At 47.0% G+C, this 21,581-nt stretch overlaps 1 protein-coding gene across 1 annotated transcript in view; it reads left to right on the forward strand.

Annotated features, from left to right (window-relative positions):
- The window catches only part of LOC144123078 (arylsulfatase B-like), a 48,541-nt gene extending 27,225 nt beyond the window's left edge, over nt 1-21,316 (forward strand). The window contains exons 7-11 of the mRNA XM_077655982.1: nt 43-169; nt 7,523-7,822; nt 11,646-11,917; nt 13,561-13,743; nt 21,093-21,316. Coding sequence (XP_077512108.1) covers nt 43-169; nt 7,523-7,822; nt 11,646-11,917; nt 13,561-13,743; nt 21,093-21,233 — 1,023 coding nt within the window. The 3' untranslated portion in view covers nt 21,234-21,316. The remainder of the gene's footprint in view (nt 1-42; nt 170-7,522; nt 7,823-11,645; nt 11,918-13,560; nt 13,744-21,092) is intronic.
- Nucleotides 21,317-21,581: the final 265 nt, after the last annotated feature.

Below are 21,581 nucleotides of genomic sequence, written 5' to 3' on the forward strand. Positions count from 1 at the left end.
CAAAGAGACGCGCCTCACTCAGCGCTTTCTTTGTCCTCGTAGCCTATGTTCCTGTATGTCGCACACTTTGCACCGCACTACGGCAGCGAGAAGGTCCCCTTCCAGCCGCCTCCCCGGCCGGTAGAAGGCTACGATTTCATTGGCAACAAAAATCGCACGATGTATGCAGGTGAGTACTAGTGCTACAACGGAAACTCACAGTTCCAGACGTTCAATATCAGACATGCCAGTGGGTTGATGTATTTTTCGAAACATGAATGTCGCGTATGTCAGGCAGTGACTAGGATCACTGCGTGACGAAGATGTGGAAAAGGACAGTTTTCATTGACTAGGTCGTTATACTGGCAGTCAAGATTATAGCGCTTGTCACCATGTGAGTCACGAAGCTCAGCGCGAAGCCTGGTTACCGACAACCAAATTGTGCACAGGCGTGGCGTGTCAGAGCTGGTCATCCTAGTTATCATCAGTCGAGTGTTCTTAAGGCAAAACCCCTTATCAGTTACCAAACTATAAACAGCCCTAAATCAAACAGACTATCAACCGATTTGATTTTCCAGGAATGGCTTTGACAGGAACAGGCAACTCGCTGAAGCATTCATCGCAGAAACTTCTTACAGCGATCGTACTTTAGAAAGGAGCACCGACCAAACTCCAGCGGATTTACTCACACAGTGACTCTCCTTGATTCGTTAAAATCTATGACTACATTTACATTCTGTTGCGATTGATACTCACATTTGAAGGAGCTCCTTAGCATACATGTCTTTACCGCATTCATTCATTCTTTCTAATTTTTAAGGCGAAAACATTACTAGCCCATCAGGAGGAAAGGTGGCGGTATGTGTTAATCTGTTAGCGTACGTGCTCGCATATGGTACCGAAAATTCTAGCGATTGCAAGAAAAGTCAGATGACGTCATCAAGCTGCCTTGGAACGCACACAGGAATCCTAGCGCCGCAGTTTCAGTCAACAAGTGGCTGTAGAACGCACAGAGAAAGCCGAGCACAGTCATATGTATATCTTCGTTTTCGAAATTCTAAAAACTGATATGGGTATGACCCTCGGTGGGCTACACAGCGTCTCAATAATTACGGAGCCTAACAGTAATAGTTAGAAAGTTAACTATTCAATATAGATTAACCAGCCTGCTAGTTACCACATCTTAGCAATATTTTTATTCACTACACAGCTGACAATGCTATGACGAAAAAAAAACTCTTGTGAATCAACGGGCCGATTTTTAAAAATTGTTTCAAGTCTGAGGTGAAACACATTGTGTAGAGATGGCAAGAAGAATAAAAGGACGTTATCAAGCGGATTAAGGACGCACATAGGAATCCTAGAGCCCCACTTTCAGTCATCAAGCGGCCGTAGAACGCTTAGAGATTAACCAGCCTGCCAGTTAGCACGTCTTAGTATATTTTGAATCACTGCACCGCTAACAATGCTATGCCGCAAGAAGCACTCTTGTGCATCAACAAGCCTATTTTTAAAAATTTTGTGAAGCCTGAGGTGAAACACTGTGTGTATTGAAGAGGGTCGCGTGACCTAAAGCTGTGATTTATTTCCGACGTTTCGGCTGGGACCCGGCCTTTGTTAGGGAATGCAAAAATCAGCCTATCCTTGCTTAATTCTTAAATACAATTGCTGTGTAATCTCGCGTTCCCAAGCCACTAACACCGTAAATGAACATAAAAAATGCACGTGACATTGCAGGTGTTACATGGTCTGAAAGATCAAGTCTTTCGTAGGGACACCTTCGGCGTTATAACAAAATACCATGCAAGCGCTGAGCATGCAGAACATATTGCATATTTAAAAGATATGACACAGACAAGCGTGACCAGTCATATCTTCATCAGATAAAAATAATAAAATAAAATACACGTTGTAAAGTAGGTTATACACCGAGGATCATTGTGTAGTGCTCGTCATGCACCATCTAAGCCATAAAGAAAAAAAAACAACTCAGCTCTTAAAAATACTACCCAGTACTACATGGATAGCGAAGCCACATCTGGCACAAGAACACGTAAACATCAACGCGTGTTGCGTTCGTCATCTATAGCTTTGGCGAAAATTGTTGTGTTGCAAAGAAATACTAAAATAAAAATAAAAAGCTTCAATGTCTATGGCCATCTGTAGATATAACAGTCAATCGCACGCCCTCGGAAAAAATATTGCTACAATATATATATATATATATATATATATATATATATATATATATATATATATATATATATATATATATATATATATAATAACACAGCACACTACTAATACAGCACACACAGCACACCACAGTAATAAGCACAGCGTCACGAACAACCAGCGGAACCGTCCAGGCACAGATCAGAGACCGCGTTCAGTCCAGAGCACGCACGAGCGACCGAGCGCTCGGCGCCCGATCTTCGCAGTGTTCGGCGCTTCTCGTCGTCTTCTTCGTTGAGCGCCAGCCTCTGAAGATTCTAAAGCCCGTGTCCTGTGTTACAATTCCCCCCGGGCGGAAGGGCGCCAGCATGAGGCAGCAAAACAGACTTCTGCTCAGCGCATCGTAAAGAGGGGGTATACGTCACTGTTGCATCTGAGAGCGCAGCACAGGAAAGAGGTACCATCACTGAAGAGAAAGGTGGAATGTCTGTGTCCTCTGAGACGACCACAGTAGCGGCAGCAGCACCGGTTACGTCCAAGGGGGCGTCACTGTAGGGCGACAAGTCAAGCTGAGCACGGGCGCAGTCAATAACGGCGTGATGTGAGGAGAGGAAGTCCCAGTCAAGGATAACGTCGTGAGAGGAGCGGGCGAGGACGATGAACTCGATTGGGTAGGGAACGTTCCCGATGAGCATGCGGGCGGTGCAGGCGGCTAACGGTCGAATGTCCTGAGCGCTGGCCGTCCGGGGAAAAACGGGAGGAAGGGGCGTCGTCACTTTTTTGAGTGCGACAGAGGGTGTGACTGAGAACCGAAACGGCTGCGCCAGTGTCAACAAGTGCTTCGACGGCGACTCCTCCAACGAAAACGGTAATAATCTTGGCAGATCCAGAAACAGCTCTTGAGTGAGCCGCTGGTGACGCAGTTCTTGCCTCCGGAACTGCGGTGGTTAGTTTTCCGCGTGGACGGCGGGTTGGCGACGGAGCATTGGGGAACGGGAACGACGGCCAGGAGACGGCGAGCGGTGGGAGCGGGGATGGTAACTAGGAGAAGAAGAATCCGGAGGCGGCAAGTGTGACGCAGGTGAGGACGACGGCGGAAGGTCGTACGTCGGTTCACGCCTATAATCGTAGAGACGGTGGTCACGACTGCGACATAAACGAGCCACGTGGCTAGGGACGCCACAGGCATACCAAATAGGGCGGTTGTCATGTGCGCGCCAGGGGTTGAGTGGCTGCGGCTGTGATCGGGGGCGGGCAACCGGACGGTAAAGTGGGGTTGCAGGTCGCTGGGGTTCTAACTGCCGGGTAGGTGGCCTGTAGACAGGGGCAGCAGGTGAGGGCCGCGACCGCACCACGGCATCGGCGTACGTCAGATGAGCCGCGATCAAAGGTGGCTGGGAAGGAGGTGGCAGGACTTCAGTGACCTGCTTCTCGATAACATGCTGTAGGTTGGGAGTGAGCGACGGCGCAGGCGTAGGCGGGCAGGTAGACAAACATAGCTGGCGTGCGACTTACGTACAAACTGCTGGATGCTCTGGAGGAGCGACTGTTGGTCCAGAGCCCCGTCCCCTGGCAGAGCCAAGCTGCAAAGTGCGGCCTCCTGTAAGCCTGCACGCCGGGTAGAAAGGCGTTGTTTGCGCAGCTCATCGAATCTTTGGAAGTAGCCGATGACACCGGAGACAGTCTGGGGATCTTTGGCGACGAGCATCTGGAAGGCATCATCCTCAATGCCTTTCATAATGTGTCTGATCTTGTCGGCCTCGCTCATAGAAGGGTTGACACGCTTGCAGAGGCCGACGACATCTATATAACTGATGAAGTTTTCACCGGTTTGCTGGGCCCGACTTCGCAAGCGTTACTCGGAGCGAAGCTTTCACACTGCGGGACGGCCTAAGACTTCTGTCAGACTGGTTTTTGGAGCTGCCCAGCTTGAGATGTCAGCCTCGTGGTTTCGAAAACAGAGATTGGCTACGTCGCTCAGATAAAAGATAACGTGGTGAGCTTGACGCTATCATCCCACTTGTTGTATGCGCTTACGCGTTCATAGGAGGCCAATCAATCCTCCACATTCGTGTCATCTGTGCCGCATAAGGTGGTCGGGTCACGCTGCCGCGCGGCGCCGGTACAGAAGACAGCCGACGGAAGCGGTGAAGCGGTTTGTGTGACGGTCTCAGGCATTGCAGGGGTGGTAGGCAATGCGCGGGTGCGAAGCTCCAGGGCGAGGGATCGTTGGCACCTCCACCGCTTGTAATAAGAACACAGCACACTACTAATACAGCACACACAGCACAGCACAGTAATAAGCACAGCGTCACGAACAACCAGCGGAACCGTCCAGGCACAGATCAGAGACCGCGTTCAGTCCAGAGCACGCACGAGCCACAGAGCGTTCGGCGCTCGAGCTTCGGAGTGTACGGCGCTCGAGCTTCCCAGTTCTTCTTCTTCTTCTTCTCCTCAAGTGGTCGGCGCTTCTCGTCGTCTTCTTCGTTGAGCGTCAGCCTCTGAAGATTCTAAATCCCGTGTCCAGTCTTACAATATATATATATATATATATATATATATATATATATATATATATATATATATATATATATATATATATATATATATATATACTTATGAAGGGAGCCAACAAAACGAAGGTGCATAGGGGAACGTTATTTTTTTAATGTGTTGTGTTTATCAGTGGGATAATAATACTTAGATTAATAAATCGCTTAAAGAAAATTACTTCGAAAGCAGCAGAAAAACAACCATGCCGAAGGTGCGATCCGAACCCACGACCTCCGAATATCGCGTCCGGTGCTATTACCAACTGAGCTACGGCGACGGCTGTCCAATCTGCTGCTCTCGTGGGTATTTATCTTTATTGGATGTAAGCGAATATTGAGAGTGTTCACCAGCGCCACCCTCGACCATAGCGGCGGACTCCGCTATGGTCGATCCAACACGTGACGTTCCACATGACGTTCCACGTCACGCTCGCGGTATTAAAGGACGTGCTGCGTCCGCCGCTATGGTCGAGGGTATTCTTAGCCCGATATTCTTAGCCCGGGACACCGCATGACGAGGCCCCTTCTCACACCCGCTTTACCAGGGTCCTTTGGTACTCCAGTTTGGCGCAGTTTAGGAGGGAAGTCTCCCTTGCCTCTCCGGTAGGGGTGGGGGAAGGGGGTAGGTGACGCTTTTGAGTACATGCCCACACAGAGTGGAATATTTCACAGACGTCTCCACAGTGCGAGCAACGGCCATCTATGTTGGGATCAAAGTGTTTGACTACTGCAGGACAGAGAACAGTTCCTGTCTGTGGGCACCGCAGAGTTCACTCCCCCACCTTACTCAGCGCTTTGCCTGAGTTAGTTCCTGCAGTTTCTGTTGTGCACCTCTTCTTAGATAGCTCTCACTACTGTATGTGGCTGCCGTGGTGTCTCAGTTGTTATGGCACTCGGCTGCTGACCTGGAAAGATTCGGGCTTGATCCCCGCTGCGGTGGTCGCATTTCGGTGGAGGTGAAATTCTAGAGGCTACTGAGCGATGTCAGTGCACGTTAAAGAACCCAAAGCTAGTCGAAATTTCTGGAGCCCTTTGCTACGGTGTCCCTCATAGCCTGAGTCTCTTAGAGATGTCATATAATTATAAACTAAGTTAGGGTTAGTCGAAGAGCACTCATGCCTTTCCCCCAAGCATAGCCCGGTCAATCCACTTGCGAGATACACCAGCTCGTGTCGCCAGAAGAGTGGTCTCCCTGTTGGTTTAGGTAGGCGCGTGAATGGCTGGTACACGTATGGGATGTGGGCATGCCAGATGCAGTCATAGAGCGTGGAAGGGCTGGCTCCGCAGGTGGTGCAGTACGAAGGTAAGTGGGTGAGATGAAACAACTGATCAAACTCGGGGCATCGGAATGAGTTCGTTTGAAGTTGTGACCAGTGTATGATATGTTAGGGGTCTAGTGTGGAGTGGGGAAGAGGGTATGTCATGCGTCTTTGCCTGTAGTGCTGTGTGACAGTGTGGATGTCAAAGGGCTTGTTTTGAGTGTGAGAGTATGTTTGTTGCTCGGGGAGGCCATACACCGGCGCCCGCAAACCACGTTCCCTGGTAAACGCATAAACGTTCTCATTTGCAGGGATGCCATTATGCCCATAACCAGATTAATGATGACTTGTTGCCCTGGTGCTGGTAAACTAGTATGTGCGCTCAAGATGGAGTAGCAGTGCCTTGACGGAGTCTATAGATATGACAGTGTGGTCTGTGAACAGGGTGCAGATGTTGGCTATAGACATAGGTATTGCCAGGCATTATGCCTCAGTAGTGTTCGTGTTTCTGATGGCTACTGCTGTTCTGGTATTGGCTGAGTCCGGGAAAGCAAATGTGTGGATACCTAGGGATTGTGTGTGTGGTGCTGCGTCGGTATATAGGATGTCCTTCATGTCCGTTTGACACGCACCTCAAAGCGCGATTGACGTGTCCACTCACCTCAATCCTCAATTTTTAGGTGCATACTACCACCACCCAAGTTGCCGCGGTGGCTCAGTGATTCTGGTTCTGGCCTGCGGACCGTGAATATGCGGGTTCGATCCTGGCCGCGGCGGTTGAATTGGGATGGAGGCGAAATTCTAGAGGGCTGTGTACTGTGCGATGTTATTGCGCAATAAAGGACCCCAGGTGGTCGAACTTTGCGAAGTCCTCCAATACGCCGTTCCTCACAGCCTGAGTCGCTTTGGGATGTTAAACCTTCATAAACCATAAACCAACACCCCCTCAAAGCGCTATTTAGGAGTTCATTAATCCTGTGTGCAAGTTCTGCGCCTTTCCTTTTGTGAAAACCAATGGCGGGTTTAAACTACGAGTAAGGCAATCATATGAGTTATAGTATTTGGAGTCCGTGCAGTGTGCCGTTAATGCGATGGAATGGAACCCCACAAACAAAACAAGACCGAATCTTCACGTGCACCTATAGACGCCAATATGGAGCGGTGAAACGTGCCACTGGGTAGTCGTCTGAGAAACATCAAAATGGGCCTGTCACTCCAGACCTCTTGGCCGCTAGTGCCAGTCAGCTTTCGCTGATTAATGTGCTAAGCCGTTAAGCTTAGATTAATCATTTTTGACACCGCCTTTCCTGCACAAAGTGAGGATGTATCTTAAAGAACGAGATAACATTAGACCTCCAAATAATTCACCATTTTGAGCATCAAACAGAAAATGGCAGTTCGTCGCCATACACTGCAGTCAAGTTCACTGCTTTTAGTTTCAATCCGCAATGTCTATTCTTGAAGAGAATACGGGTGGAGTGCGAAACTTGTCTGGAAAATTTGCGGTCAGTAAAGGATAATGGTTGAGCAAAACTCTGGGTGCCTTCATATTTGCAGGTATGTTGTCCGCTCTTGACGAGTCAATCGGGCTTATTTTTGCCGCGCTTCAAGAAAGCGGGATTCTCGACAACACGTTCCTGATCTTTTGCTCGGACAACGGCGCTGCCGCTACTTTTTGGGGCAAGAATGCTGCCTCGTCGTGGCCGCTTAGGGGCGAAAAGTCTACACTGTGGGAAGGTGGCGTCCGCGTTCCAGGATTCATATGGACCTCCAAGTCCCTCTGGAACGGACCTGGCTCCTACTACGACCGCCTATTCCACGCTACAGACTGGCTGCCTACGCTCTACGAGGTGGCTGGTGAGCACACGTGAACGACTACTGTTGATCTGCTTCGCAGGGCATGTACTATTCAGATTATATTACCAACAAGAGCTGCAGCTATTGTTGGCATCCACTCTGGGTACTTTCGTCACAGCTTGTAAGAAATCATCGGGCACGGTTTCCACAGACGCCTTCTTGCATCCTCTCGAAAAAAGGTTGTGTTGTCAGCGTTACCACCCCATTAAATTGCTTTACAAATGGAAGCACTGTCGAAATATAAACTCTGAAATTATCTTTTGTCCAGTGGAAATATGCCTGAGATAAGCGTACCATAACATTTTTTTCACGTTGAATTCGTGCTTATTGTTGCAAATATATTCGCTCACGTTCTAAAGATGTGAGAGATTATTTGCACCAACGCGCATTCTTTAATACTGCTGCTTGAGGAGCTTTGTTTTGTGGTAGCCACAGCCGCACGCTTTGCTAATACCAAAGTAGGTACCCTAAGTGAATGCCCTATTTTCAAAAGTGGCGATAAAGAACTCTATTACTTTAAACGCTCTAATTTTGTATATTTTTCTTTGAGAAAGCCATATTGCCGGGAAGGTATGGGTGCGCGTTTTTCTGAATAACTATAAAGGCACGTATGCAAATCACACTTTAGAAGCTAAGTTATTTTCTTCCTACATCTAAATTTACTTCTCGCTCCTTTTATACAGGGCCACAATTTGTGTAATAAACAGTTTTTGTCGCAAAACAGCTTTTAACTTCAAGTAGATTCTGTTGTTTAAGTCAGGAAAGAGGCAGGACGACTAAAACACAACTGGTTTTATTTGCTTAAAGTTCACGCTCCTTGATTCATAATTTTGATTACATCGAAATACGAATTTTTTTCAGCCTCAGTATTAGGGTAAAGCACCGCAGTGCTACTAAATGTACGAGCCTCACGAAGAACGACAGAAATTATTTTTGGCAGTCAACTTTGTGGGTGCCATTGCTAGGAAACTGCTCATCGTGACTGTCGCAGTTTTCTACTAGTGATAACAGTATTTCACTCTAAGTAAGGTGTCACTTTTTTCCGAGGAAGCTACTTAAGTGCTTGCAAATTAAATCATCGCTTTAAAATAAAGCTCTGAAATTCGCCACTTCAATACTCTGTTTCGTATATGAAACGACTGTGAAACAATTTGGGGCTTGAAACTTCGCCATGCCTTTTGTTTCTCACATTAAAGCTTTCTAACTCGAGCTAGAGGTGATGTTGCTTTACAACAATGCTTAAACATTGTACGCAGAAAAAAATGGCCTTTGTAAGCGGCACTATTATGAGACGTTCTTGCATAGTACCTAGAAATCGAATTGTATTTTGGCTAAGATACAGTCTCAGCTGGGCGCATGAATACCAGCAGGAAAAATGGCTGAAGGAGCACGTAAGTTAGTATTCGGATTACAGTCTGTGCATGAAATGCACAATGGCGCAGAAAATGACTTAAAATGGTTAGCTGCTGGACTAGGTTGTTGTCAGAAATAATGAAAAGATTCTAGCGCCGAGAAAGAAAACACACAAGGAAGAAGACAGAAGACAACAAAGCGACCGTGTGGTCTTTTGTCTTCTATATTGTGTGTTGTTCGTCCCGGCACTAGACTCCTTTGAATATGACTTATAACCAGCGGTCATTGGTCGCGCCGCATCCTGGAAACATGGTCGCTCAAAGTGGGGTGCTTCAAAACTAGTAAAAACGTTCTAGCTAATTCAGCAGTGAGCAGTCTGCCCACGACTTCGGTTGTCGACACTCACAAACTGGCTCATCTTCTTTGGGGTCGGCACGGCTATACTATGATGCTTTCTGGCGCGAACAAGGCACATTTCGATATATATTATATTACAGAAAGTATTTGAAGCTCGTGTCGCCCCCACGCTGCTGTCAGTACCTGAAGGCGCGTGGTAAACATCGCAAAACCTTCTCAGTCCGAATAGAGCTCTATATATCAAGGGAAGACCTGCTTGCTGTAGCCCCATACCAAACAATACTATCCAAAAGCATTTTTGAGTGGTATACCGTTTATCCATGCCGAAAGGTAGCGCAAAAAGAGCAAGGGACCAAAGGAAGAAGCAAGACACGACACCAGTGCTTTTTTTACAACTAATACTTCATTGGAAAGAACACAAAATGTCCGCCACGTAAAAAGATAACCAAAAGGTTAACAGCATGGAAAGCACAGGAAAAAAATTTAAAAGGTGGCAATGCTGAGCAACGAGAGATATGAAACAAAAAACAGGAAGCTGCATTGTGACATACAAGAACGACCAAAAGCAGTTAAAAAAAATCACTTCCGTGTGTAGCCTAGGTACGCTATTTCATTTGCAGTTACAGAAATCCATGGTGTGCTAATACGGGAACTTCCTGGTCTTGATATGGAAAAAAGCCGCGATGATTTCCTGTGAGAGTGGTTCCTTATGGGTTTCTGCAATACGGCTTATAAACCCAATTTTTTCTTATAATATAAGATTTCTCTAGAACACTCATTTATCCACAGATTACCTGTCCGGAGTCTTGTAATTTTTGGCTAATAATTTTTTTGCTATAGTCAAATGTGTTCGCCTTTGGTTTTTTATGGCAATCTTGATGATGATTACGAATATTTATGGCGCATGCGCGTCTATGGCCAAAGAGCGCCATGGCACAAGGTATTTTTCGATTATTTAATGTGGGGTCAAAGACCCATTTTACAAGCATTTCACCCTTTACTAGCCGAACACCAACCAGGCTAGGGGAAAGCTTGTACTCATTGTATCGACGGTGGGCACCCGACGGAACTGGGGATCGAACCCCGCACCTCCCGCATGCGAGACGAATGGTCGACCACTCGGCCACCGCTGCGGTCCATGTCAATCTTAACTTTTCGGTGCTACCGATGGAAAACAATTAAATGAAGATTTCGGTGCAATTTAAATAAATTGAACATTTCCATAACAATGTCTTAGAATTTTGCAATTTTAATAATTTTTGTTCGATAGTGTATCACATGGCTACGACTTTTGAAGCGTATGTTTGGTAGCTTGAAACACCTTCGGAGATGACATAACCTAAGTCGGAGCTCTGTACGCATTAGTCGTTTTGAGGATACATTAGGCCATTGCAGCGCGCGCAGGAATGGCGTGCTATTGAGAGGTTCCGGCTTTGCGGTTTTCTTGGAGTTTTCAAAACAGTGATGAAACATTCAAAATTATTTCTTCATGTCACTTTAAAAGAAATATGAAAACTTAACGATGCTCTAGCGTGTTATGTCGCTAAGTAATTGCAACTGCTGCTGGACGTTCCATACTTTTGATACGCATTTTTCTACATGTCTACTTACACCGCGCACCTCAGCCTTAAGGAATACTTAATGACAAAACAGCACGCGGGAAAGTTCGAAATGTTAAGTCTAACGCTTTGCGAAGAAGAGACGACACTGGGGTGGAGACTTTTTGTTTTATTGGCAGCAGAGCCGTTTCCTCTTCGTTTTTGTGCGTACCGCTTCTCGAGTTAATCGTTCTTCCCGGAAGCACTGGGCCCACTCCTCCAGATAGAAGTCGCATTGAACGCGACTGTGCCAAAATTTGCCCCTAAAAATTAAATTTCTCTGCAGGACTGTTTTTCTTAGTTCCTGACGCTCTCTCAGGGCTCACCGAATTAATTTTGAGCTCAATGGGATTGTAGAAAGATTAACATGAAATGCCAGGCTGAAGATAACAGATTAAAAAGCGTTTGGCGCGCGTCTGGGGCGGGGTAGCTGCTATCAGTTTTCCTGATCAGATTACCGGCCTACTTTGTTCAGAACAGCCTCCTACATTTACTACGGACCATCGTGCATGCAGGGGGAGAAGTGTCCAAGCTAGCTGGCATCGACGGCGTCAGCCACTTCGGGTCTCTCTACAAGCCCACAGCCCCTGCACCTAGAAGCGAGATTCTCCTGAACATAGATCCCGTTGACGGGAACGTGGGAATAATTCAGGACCGCTATAAACTGATCGCAGGGCGCTTTCCGCACGGTGTGTCAGGATGGCTTAATGTACCCGGCATGAGAGAAGCAGCAGCGAATGAATCCGAGCTCGCTCGTCAAAGCTGCCTGAATTCACAGACTTACAAGGTTTGTCTTAACATACTATTTCTAATTACGTGTGCAACATTATGTGCAAATGCTTGTGAAGTGAACTTAGGAACATTTATTTCTAACTTAGAGCAGCGTTTTAGTAAGAACTGTTTGAGGCATATTACTTGAGACCTTACGCAAGAAACGTATGCCATAGTTGCTCAGTGAGACAGGAGGAAGAATTTGGGACTCTGAGGGGACAATTTATTAGGCCTCTATGCGTATTTACGTTATTATGACGCTGATGGTTGAGATGGTAAAGAAATTAAACAGAGGCACTGCCACTTCCAGTCTTTACGCAGGCAAATTTTGGTGCGTCCAGATTTTTTCTACCCAGATCCCTCAGGTTTTGCTACATTGCTAGTCACCTCCAAATGATTATCCCAGAGTCCTTTTCAGTGTTGACCTTGCTCTTTAGAAAAGTGACGGGAAAATGCTAAAATTCTATTTTCTTGGCACCAAAGAAGTCTTCTGCTGCCGGACAAAAGTCTATATAGCCACAAAGATGCTCAGATGAAATTTCAGTAAGGACACATTTTGAGAAAATGGTCCTCAGTGCCCCAGGATGAAGTACACATGGCCCGGGAAAGGAGCGAGAAGCCTAATTTTCAAGGCTTTTTGCTAGAGAATGTATTAGGAAGAGTTAGAGATGAAATGTAATGGAGAATACTTTAGCAATATGCGATTCGCTGGTGACACAGTGTTGCTGTGTAACTCACAGGGCGAGCTACAAAGCCTGATATTGGACGAGAACAGGTGAAGCAGAACTGGGGCTCTAAACATTATCATGCAGAAAAAGAATTAATGCTCAACAGTAGCGGAATGGCGCAGCAGTTTACTGAATACAGCGAAGTGTTGCAAGTGGTAAGGGAATACAGCGGCTCAGGGCATGTTCGGAGCGCAGATCCGCGCCACGAAATTGAAGTAAATGAGAGAATCAGAATATGGTTGAGTACATTTGTAGGTATTCTCACATTGGGAATACCAGTTTACTAGTATTCCTCAGGACAAAAATATATAACAGCTGTATCGTACCGGCACTCATCTATGGTGCATAAACGTTGGGAATAGGGTGCAATTTAAGTCGAAGACAACGCAGGGAGATATGAAAAGTGAAATGAAAAGTGCAACGTTAACAGATGTAAAAAGAGCCGAGTTGATCAGGCAACAGAGACTAGTTAAAGACTTCGGATTTGAAATAAAGAAGAAGAAAAGGGCATGTACATGCATCTTACTGGAAGGCGAGACAAATGACATTTCCTTAAGGCAACCGAGTAGATTTCAAGAAAGGGCAAGCGTAGGAGAGGCAGCAAAAAGTCAGGTGAACGGTTTAAGTAAGGAAGTTGGTAGGCACAATGTGGCCTCAGCTGGCTGAGGGAGTGAATAAATCAGTAAGATATATGAAATTCCTCTGCCCTGCAGCGAGCATAGTTATGTTGATGATTACCTTAGTCGCTAGAGATCGTCGCTTTCCGCAATAAGATTTTTTTCTCTATTGCTGTTCAAGTGTGAAGCGCTGTGATGATTTTCTAAACGTCAACTGAACATGACGACCCCTGTAAGCGAGGTTGCTGCTTTCGCGCGGCAGTTCTATACGCAAATTCAACATGAATGGTGTCGTTCTTTCCCGCAACAAAAAGGTCCTTGTCGCCCGTGGCGCGGACCCCAGCTGTGGTTTAGGAGACGACGTGTACTCAGTGCCTATCGACTGCGGGGAGAGGAAACCCACTATGAAGCCCTGCAGCCCAGAGTCGGGGCCATGCCTCTATGACATCATCGCAGACCCGTGCGAGTACCACGACGTAGCGAGTGAAAATCCCCAGGTGACAAAATATGCTATTATATTGGATCGCTTCATATAGCTGAGTATTGTACCATGAGAGATTCTTTTTCACGCCACGTGAAGAATGCGGTTTTCTTGAATGTGATAGAAAAGTACAGTTGGGCACATATAGAGGTATAATACTTTTCACAACAGTAATTACCGATTGATGATGAAGTGAAATGGAAAAGAATAAGTTAACTCAGCAGAAGTCGAATGCGAGGTTTTTATATGTGCGCGTCCAAAAACAAAAAGGTCTCCATGGTGCATACGAAGTGCTTCAAATCACTGCCTTTGTCGTGAGTGTCAACTAAAAAAACAACAAAATTTTGTGAATAGATATGCCAAGCACATAGCTCTGTATGAATAAACGAAATTAAGAGTACAGAGTTAAGCAACGTTTTGCTCACCATAAATTTTGCAGGAAGTAAACGCTTAGCGTTCATGTCCTGCTAAAGGCTTTGGAATTTCTCACTTTCTACGCTGACTGGAGCGCATAACAACGCAACGACATGTGTTTCCTATGGTCCTAAATTTTTTGGGTACCGGACACTGAATGCGCGCATCAAATTTCTCCTCACTCGGTTCACCCGTCTTTGTTCTGAAGAGGCTATACGCAGGCTGTCAGGGAAGTCCGCAGTTTAGGTTGCGGTCAGGGCTAGTGGGTAGGGAATTCTGCCAAGGGTTGTATACCGCGAGAGAACTAAGGCGCACGACAACCTAGCAGCAGCAGGGATTACTTATTTAACAGTCGACGCCCATACCGTGTTGTCTTTTCATTTCTTGTCATCCTGCATGGTGATCGTCGCGGATACCTTCCACTAATGTTTAAACTGGCCTTCGTCAACAGGTATCAATATCGCGTTCACACCAGAGTAACAGTAGTCTCCAAGCCTCAAAAAAATATGTGAATCCTTTTAAACACAAAGATTGTCAACTTAACACTAATACGTCGCTTGTGACGACTCTTTCAAGGAGCCTAGTTTTAATTAGACATTGGTAGCAGGCCGTCAGTAAGCGCAATATCAATTTTAGCGTTTCGAAAGCGTGGCTGCGCTCTACGCAGTGGCGGGGTGATTTTTTGTCAGTGCGTGTATCTTTTGGAATCGTGTGCGTTGGAGCGTGTACATGGCACTAGGGGGCACAAGCGTCATGTCAGCTATGTCCCCCCAACGATGATTGGCACCGACGATGCGTGGCTCTCGAGTTACATGTGCTGGCAAGCATGTTTATGTGAGCTGCAGTGGCGCGCGGTTTCCGATCGACGCGCTGAAGGTACTAAATTCACCACGCCTCAGAGCCGACTGCAATCGCTGTTAACGAATTGTAGACTAATGTACTTATTTAGAATAGTCAACTTCAAACGCCTAATTGCAACCAGACACTGGACAAGAAGAGGTAAAACGTTATCGATTAGTTTTCTTTACCACCTTACATAATTCCCGTTTCATTAAAACTTAAAAATACACGTCGACCAAAACGATAGCGCTACCACAATAACGTTAAAAACAATATGCGGCGTCAGCTTTATGAGCGAAAAATCATGGCATGGGTCTGTCAGGTGGTTCCCAGGGAGAAACCTAGGAGGCAGGTGAGCCACCTAGGTCAACTGACCTTGTGACGCCATCACAACCTGCCCATTGGATAGTACGACCATGTTGGCCAGCTTACATTGCTAGGGTAACCTACCGTTGTTCCATTCTTCCTTTACGTACTCTGTGAGAGCGGTGATCGAGTTGTGTCCTAAAACTCTACGGATACTATTTGGGATCCTATCGGGTCCCGGAGCCCATTTAGTTTTAAGGCTCAACAGTTCTGCCCTTACCTCTGCCTCTGTGATGGGGCGTGGAGTACCTCGTTTCCCGCTCCTTTTTACGCCGGTAGGGCGGAAGAGATGCTGTCTCCTATTACATTTGTTTTAGTTTATCAATGAATTAGATGTCCGTGCCTTCGTGCGCATGTCTAGCTTTGGCCAATCTGATGCTCGATTGGGTTTTGGAGTTTACTGGATCTAGGAGGTAACGAAGCGGGCCCCATGTCTTGGAGAGGTTCATGCATCTTTCCATTTCGTCGCACCGGTCGCACCAATTTTGTGCGCACAATTTGATCGCATAAGATTCGAAAGTCGGACAAGACCCCAAACCTGGAGCTTCTCAGGTCAATCTCCCTAACCTCATGTGTAGGGAAACTGATTGAGCGAGTTGTGCAGGCTAGTCTCACAAAGCACATGGAGCAAATTGACTTGTGGCCTCGTGAAATGGTCGGCCTCCGTACTGGACTGAACACACAGGACGTTATGCTCCGACTAAAACACGATATCTTGGACGCAAAATCAAGTGAGTCTAAAGTGATCCTAGGGCTAGACATGACAAACGCGGTCGAGAACGTCAAACACGAGGCTATATTCCGGGGCTTAATAGACATAAGTGTACGAGAGAAACCCTACAATTACATGAAAGACTTCCTGACAGACAGAAGCGTCTGCATAAAGTTCCAAGACACCGAGTTCCCCGCAGTGGAGCTAAGGAGCAAGGGCACGCTGCAAGGCTCCGTCCTGAAACCTTTCCTCTTCAACGTGGCCGTGAGAGGACTCCCCACGGCGCTCAAGAAAATCAAGGGCCTGCAATTCAGCATGTATGCGTACAATGTCAACCTCTGGATCAACCAGGGAAGCGACGCGAGCACAGAATGGCGCTTGCAGGAGGCAGCGGACACGTAGTGGCTTATACCGCCAATAGAGGCCTCTCGTGCTCACCGCAGAAATCGGAACTTTTCGTCTATAATCGCAAATCGCTCTGGAGAAACCAAGACTCAAAATTCGACATCAAAGAGGAATTTAAAACCATTCCTAAAGTTGAGTAAATCAGAATGCTGGGATTCTTTTTGCAGGAAAACGGATGCAACGATGGCATCAAAAAAAGCTAGATGGCTATGCGTCGCAAGTCCTAGGTATCTTTAGTAGAATCTCCCTCAGGGGCAGAAGCCTTAAAGATAAAAGTTGTACTAGATTTAATACAGGCTTATGTCTTTAGTCGAGTGTGCTATGCCACACCCGTCCTAATCCTAAGAGCGGACTAAAAGGGTAGATTGGAGTCCCTCATCCGAAGATGTATCGAGAGATCTAGGACTCCCGACATGCACATTCCACGGAGAAGCTCCTCGCCGTTAGGGTGCGCAATAGCTGGGAAGGATACACAGCGGCAGTTCACATGGCACAGCTAGAGAGACTTAGCAGCAGCACCACGGGCAGAGCTATCCTGCAGAAGGTAGGCTAGCAGTCAGACTGTGTGCTGCACCGTAAAACTGACATCCTAACTGTAGGGAGAAAATAGCAATAGCTCCACTGGCGAGGAATATTAATCTGGCGCATAATACCGAAAGGAGGAATAAGAGAGCCGAGCCACTTACAGAACGTATCGAAAAAATGAAGCCCGAAGAGGTCACCTACGTAGACGCGGCTATTGGGAAGTGAGGCGCGGCGGTTGCCTGAATATAGTCAACGGACTAGGCGCCCTCGCTTGGGCAGCCGCTATTCGCAGCCGCAACATAGAGACGGGCGATGAAGTCGCCGTAGCGCTCGCTTGCGTTGGAACAAATAAAAAATTCGTAGTCAGCGATAGTAAAACTGCCATCTGGAATTTCATGAAAGGCAGAATCTCGCCGGAAGCGGCGAGGGTCCTGACCGGCAGACATCTGACCCGCAACGTCAGCTTAATATGGACCCCAGCGCACGCGTCCCTACCCGGCAACGAATCTGCTGACGAGTTAGCTCGGGCTCTCTACTTCCGGGTAACCGTGGAACCACTGGACCGTCGGAACCTGGACGAAATCACTGAGAACAATAGACTAAACAGAAAACTAGTGCCGCCACCAGATAAAAGGCCAAGTAATAGAGAAGCGACCGCATGGCGGCGCCTGAAAGCCGGAAATTTTGTTAACCCAGTATGGGCCTTTCACGTCCTACCAGGGGAACACGAAAACGATCTTTGCAAAACGGGCGGGGAGAGGGGCACTCTCGACCACATATATGGGAATGCGGCGACTCCCCCGGAGTCGTAAAAGATATGGATTGCAGAGAAAGCTAGGAAGTCCTGCTGCCGAGCGAAGATCCCGCTCTGCAGAAACCTCTATTTACTAAACTCAATCGCGGGGCATTTAAGGTAATAAAGTGAAGCTATCCGCCTGGTGGCTGAGGCGGCGAGAGACAAAATCTCTTTGTTAACCTTTAGTCGTGGAGGCTCCGTCCTCCAGGCCTGCGTGCCGCGGGTGGAGAGTAGTAATGGCGCCAATTGGTCTCCATTTCCGGTGGAAATAAAAGTTGTCATCCACCCATCCCACTGGATAGCGCGAAAAATTTCCTTCGTGACAGGGAGCAGTTCAATTAATGATTGGTCGCTTGGGAAGAGCAACCTGGGCCGCAAAAAGCCCACCGCTGGCAGCACCGGCCATAGCAGGGCAGCGCCGCATCGTTTAACCGGTACATCAGTACGTCAGGAGGTGCGTGAGGACTCCCACGGATCTATGAATGTAAAGTATACATGGAAAATACGCCCTCCGTATATATGGGAAATACGCTTAAAGCGCTTAAGGCGGAGGTTAACTGTCCCCTCCAATTTTGTTTCCTTTTCGTCCGAGCACATTTTTGCGTTTTAACATGACTGATTCCGACCACACAAGATTTCATCCAGCACTCGACTTCATTTCCCTTTTTACTGACCTGCGGCATTATCGAAATGACTGTGGGGCCGAAAGTGTGATTAGACCTCCAAAACGGATACTTAAAGAATGGTGGTCGATTTGTGTAGTTAGGCCAAATTCGAATTGGATGCGCTAGCCGTTTCAGTTTTCATTTCAGTTCTGGTGTTTAGACCTAGTGTTCGCGAAATGCAGTTGTTAGCATAGCGGTAATGTTTTATTGGTCATATATGGAAAATTGGTCACTCTCTACATTTATAGATCCCTGGGAGTCGTCCTACTATTCCTGGCGCAGTTGTGCAGAAGGCAAACGATGGGCCACTGCCCTTCCATGGCAGGTGCTGCCGTCGGTGGGACTTGGGTTGTGACCCAGGTTGTTCTTACCGAGAAGGTTCACACGATTAACTGAGCTGCCGCCAGAGATGGCGGGCGGACTGCTCACCTGCACACCGACTCCTGCCCACCTGCCAATGGCTAAATGAGGGGAGTGGCCATTGTAACTGCTAGAACACTAAAACTAGGAGCAGGCTTCCCTGTCTTTGACTTTTTACGTCCGCCTTCTCCTTTACAAATTCCCATCTTGAATGCTAGTTCGGACATACAACTGGCCTGCCTTATTCTATTTAATTCACTGAAGCACCACGTAGAGTACTTAAGTAAATATGAAAGACATTTAGAGAAAATTTCATGTTTTTCAGTTTTGCAGTTTCTAGCATATTAGCGCGAAGCTTTGTAGTGCTTTTATTTTTGATGTTATTTCACATTCGGACCGGGAACTCATTGCATTATTTGGTACTTGTATATGAGCCGGGCTTTCATTCTGGGTAAACAGCGCGAACAGACGAAGTACCCAGAACAAGGAGAACACACACACACACACACACACACACACACACACACACACACACACACACACACACACACACACACACACACACACACACACACACACACACACACACACACACACACACACACACACACACACACACACACACACACACACACACACACACACACACACACACACACACACACACACACACACACACACACACACACACACACACACACACACACACACACACACACACACACACACACACACACACACACACACACACACACACACACACACACACACACACACACACACACACACACACACACACACACACACACACACACACACACACACACACACACACACACACACACACACACACACACACACACACACACACACACACACACACACACACACACACACACACACACACACACACACACACACACACACACACACACACACACACACACACACACACACACACACACACACACACACACACACACACACACACACACACACACACACACACACACACACACACACACACACACACACACACACACACACACACACACACACACACACACACACACACACACACACACACACACACACACACACACACACACACACACACACACACACACACACACACACACACACACACACACACACACACACACACACACACACACACACACACACACACACACACACACACACACACACACACACACACACACACACACACACACACACACACACACACACACACACACACACACACACACACACACACACACACACACACACACACACACACACAAACTAGCCCTACTATCCATTCTACTACGAGCCGAGCTCCCTGAAAAAGTCGTGTACACTCGATGGTGTTTCTATTGTAGTCAAGATTTTTATGTTGCCCGTGTTTTTTGGCCGAGTTCTTTCGGTGTGCGTATTTTAGAATATTTCCGCGAACCTTTGTAGTTATTTTCATGTTATTTTACCTACGGACCAAGGTCTGGTCGCATTATTCGCTATCGGAGGAACGACCAGCGCTCCCTGGTATAGCCCTGCACACGCGCTGCAGTATCAACGCCTGCGCAATATCTCGATAATTCACATTGATAAAAAATTCAGAGCAGCTGATATTGACAGGTATTTTATTTGTGACTAGGTCCCACTGCTCGCTATTGCGGTAGAGGGCCGTTTTGTCTTCGTGAGTATGTGCTCGAACAATAAACACTTATATTTTGCCGCCAGCCTTCTTTTCTCTCGTCTACTCCGTCGAGCCTCTTCTTACAGCTTCGTCACAATAGATTTTGGCTCAAGAAAATTCATAGCACAAACAAGTTTTGGCTAAGTAAGCACTCAGATGTTATTGCAATGCAATTCTGAATAATGCAATGCTTGAAAAGGCAGTGGAGCCACACGAAACCTAATTTCACAGCAATGGACGTGTCTTCACTATCGCGAAACGTGTTGTATTTCAGTTTTTGGCGCTCCCTAGCACGCGCCTCTCGCTGCATCGAATTACAGTGGGGACATATCTGTAGTCAACCATCGGCGCTATGCGCGTCAATATCTGTGAAAGAGCAGATTCACTAGTAAAATGATTGAGTATAAATCGCTTTCGCTTTGCTTTTCTGCATGACGACCAAGTATGCGTGCTTTCCTTGAAAAACGAGCTCGAATATAGATTTAAAGTCTCACGAACAGCAGTAACATGCGACAGTAGGAAGCAGTCGAAATAAACGCTGTATTAATATGTATTTCGAGCTTTCACACTGCACTTTTTGCAGGTGGTACAGCGACTGCAGCAACGTCTCGAAGATTACCAGAAAGGAGTCGTGAAGCCCAGCAACGTCCCACTAGACCCAGAGGCATTCCCCTCTCGCCATGGAGGAGCATGGGTGACCTGGAAAGACGATGTACCCTTATGAGCTGCGCGCACAAGGCGTTAAGAGTCCAGTCAAGGCGGGCCAGTTATCACCACCATGTAACAACTGCTGTCGCCGCATATGATTTGTGTACAAATACAGAGACAGGCACGTATGGCCTTGATGGATCAGAGGTATAAAATCTGTCTTCCGTTCAAAAGTACCGGTGTTCGAATCTAGGTGCCCGCAGTTCTCCACCGTGATTGAAAAAAAATACTCCCTGTGTCGATAGAATTGAATAACCAGATCTAGGGTGCGACGTGACCTCGGTGACCAGAAACGACAACTCATTCCCTCACCAGATCAAGATTTAGTCACCCCAGTGTAGTACTTGTCCCTAAACTTCTACGA

This window comes from Amblyomma americanum, chromosome 3, assembly GCF_052857255.1.
Source record: "Amblyomma americanum isolate KBUSLIRL-KWMA chromosome 3, ASM5285725v1, whole genome shotgun sequence".
NCBI lineage: Eukaryota > Metazoa > Arthropoda > Arachnida > Ixodida > Ixodidae > Amblyomma > Amblyomma americanum.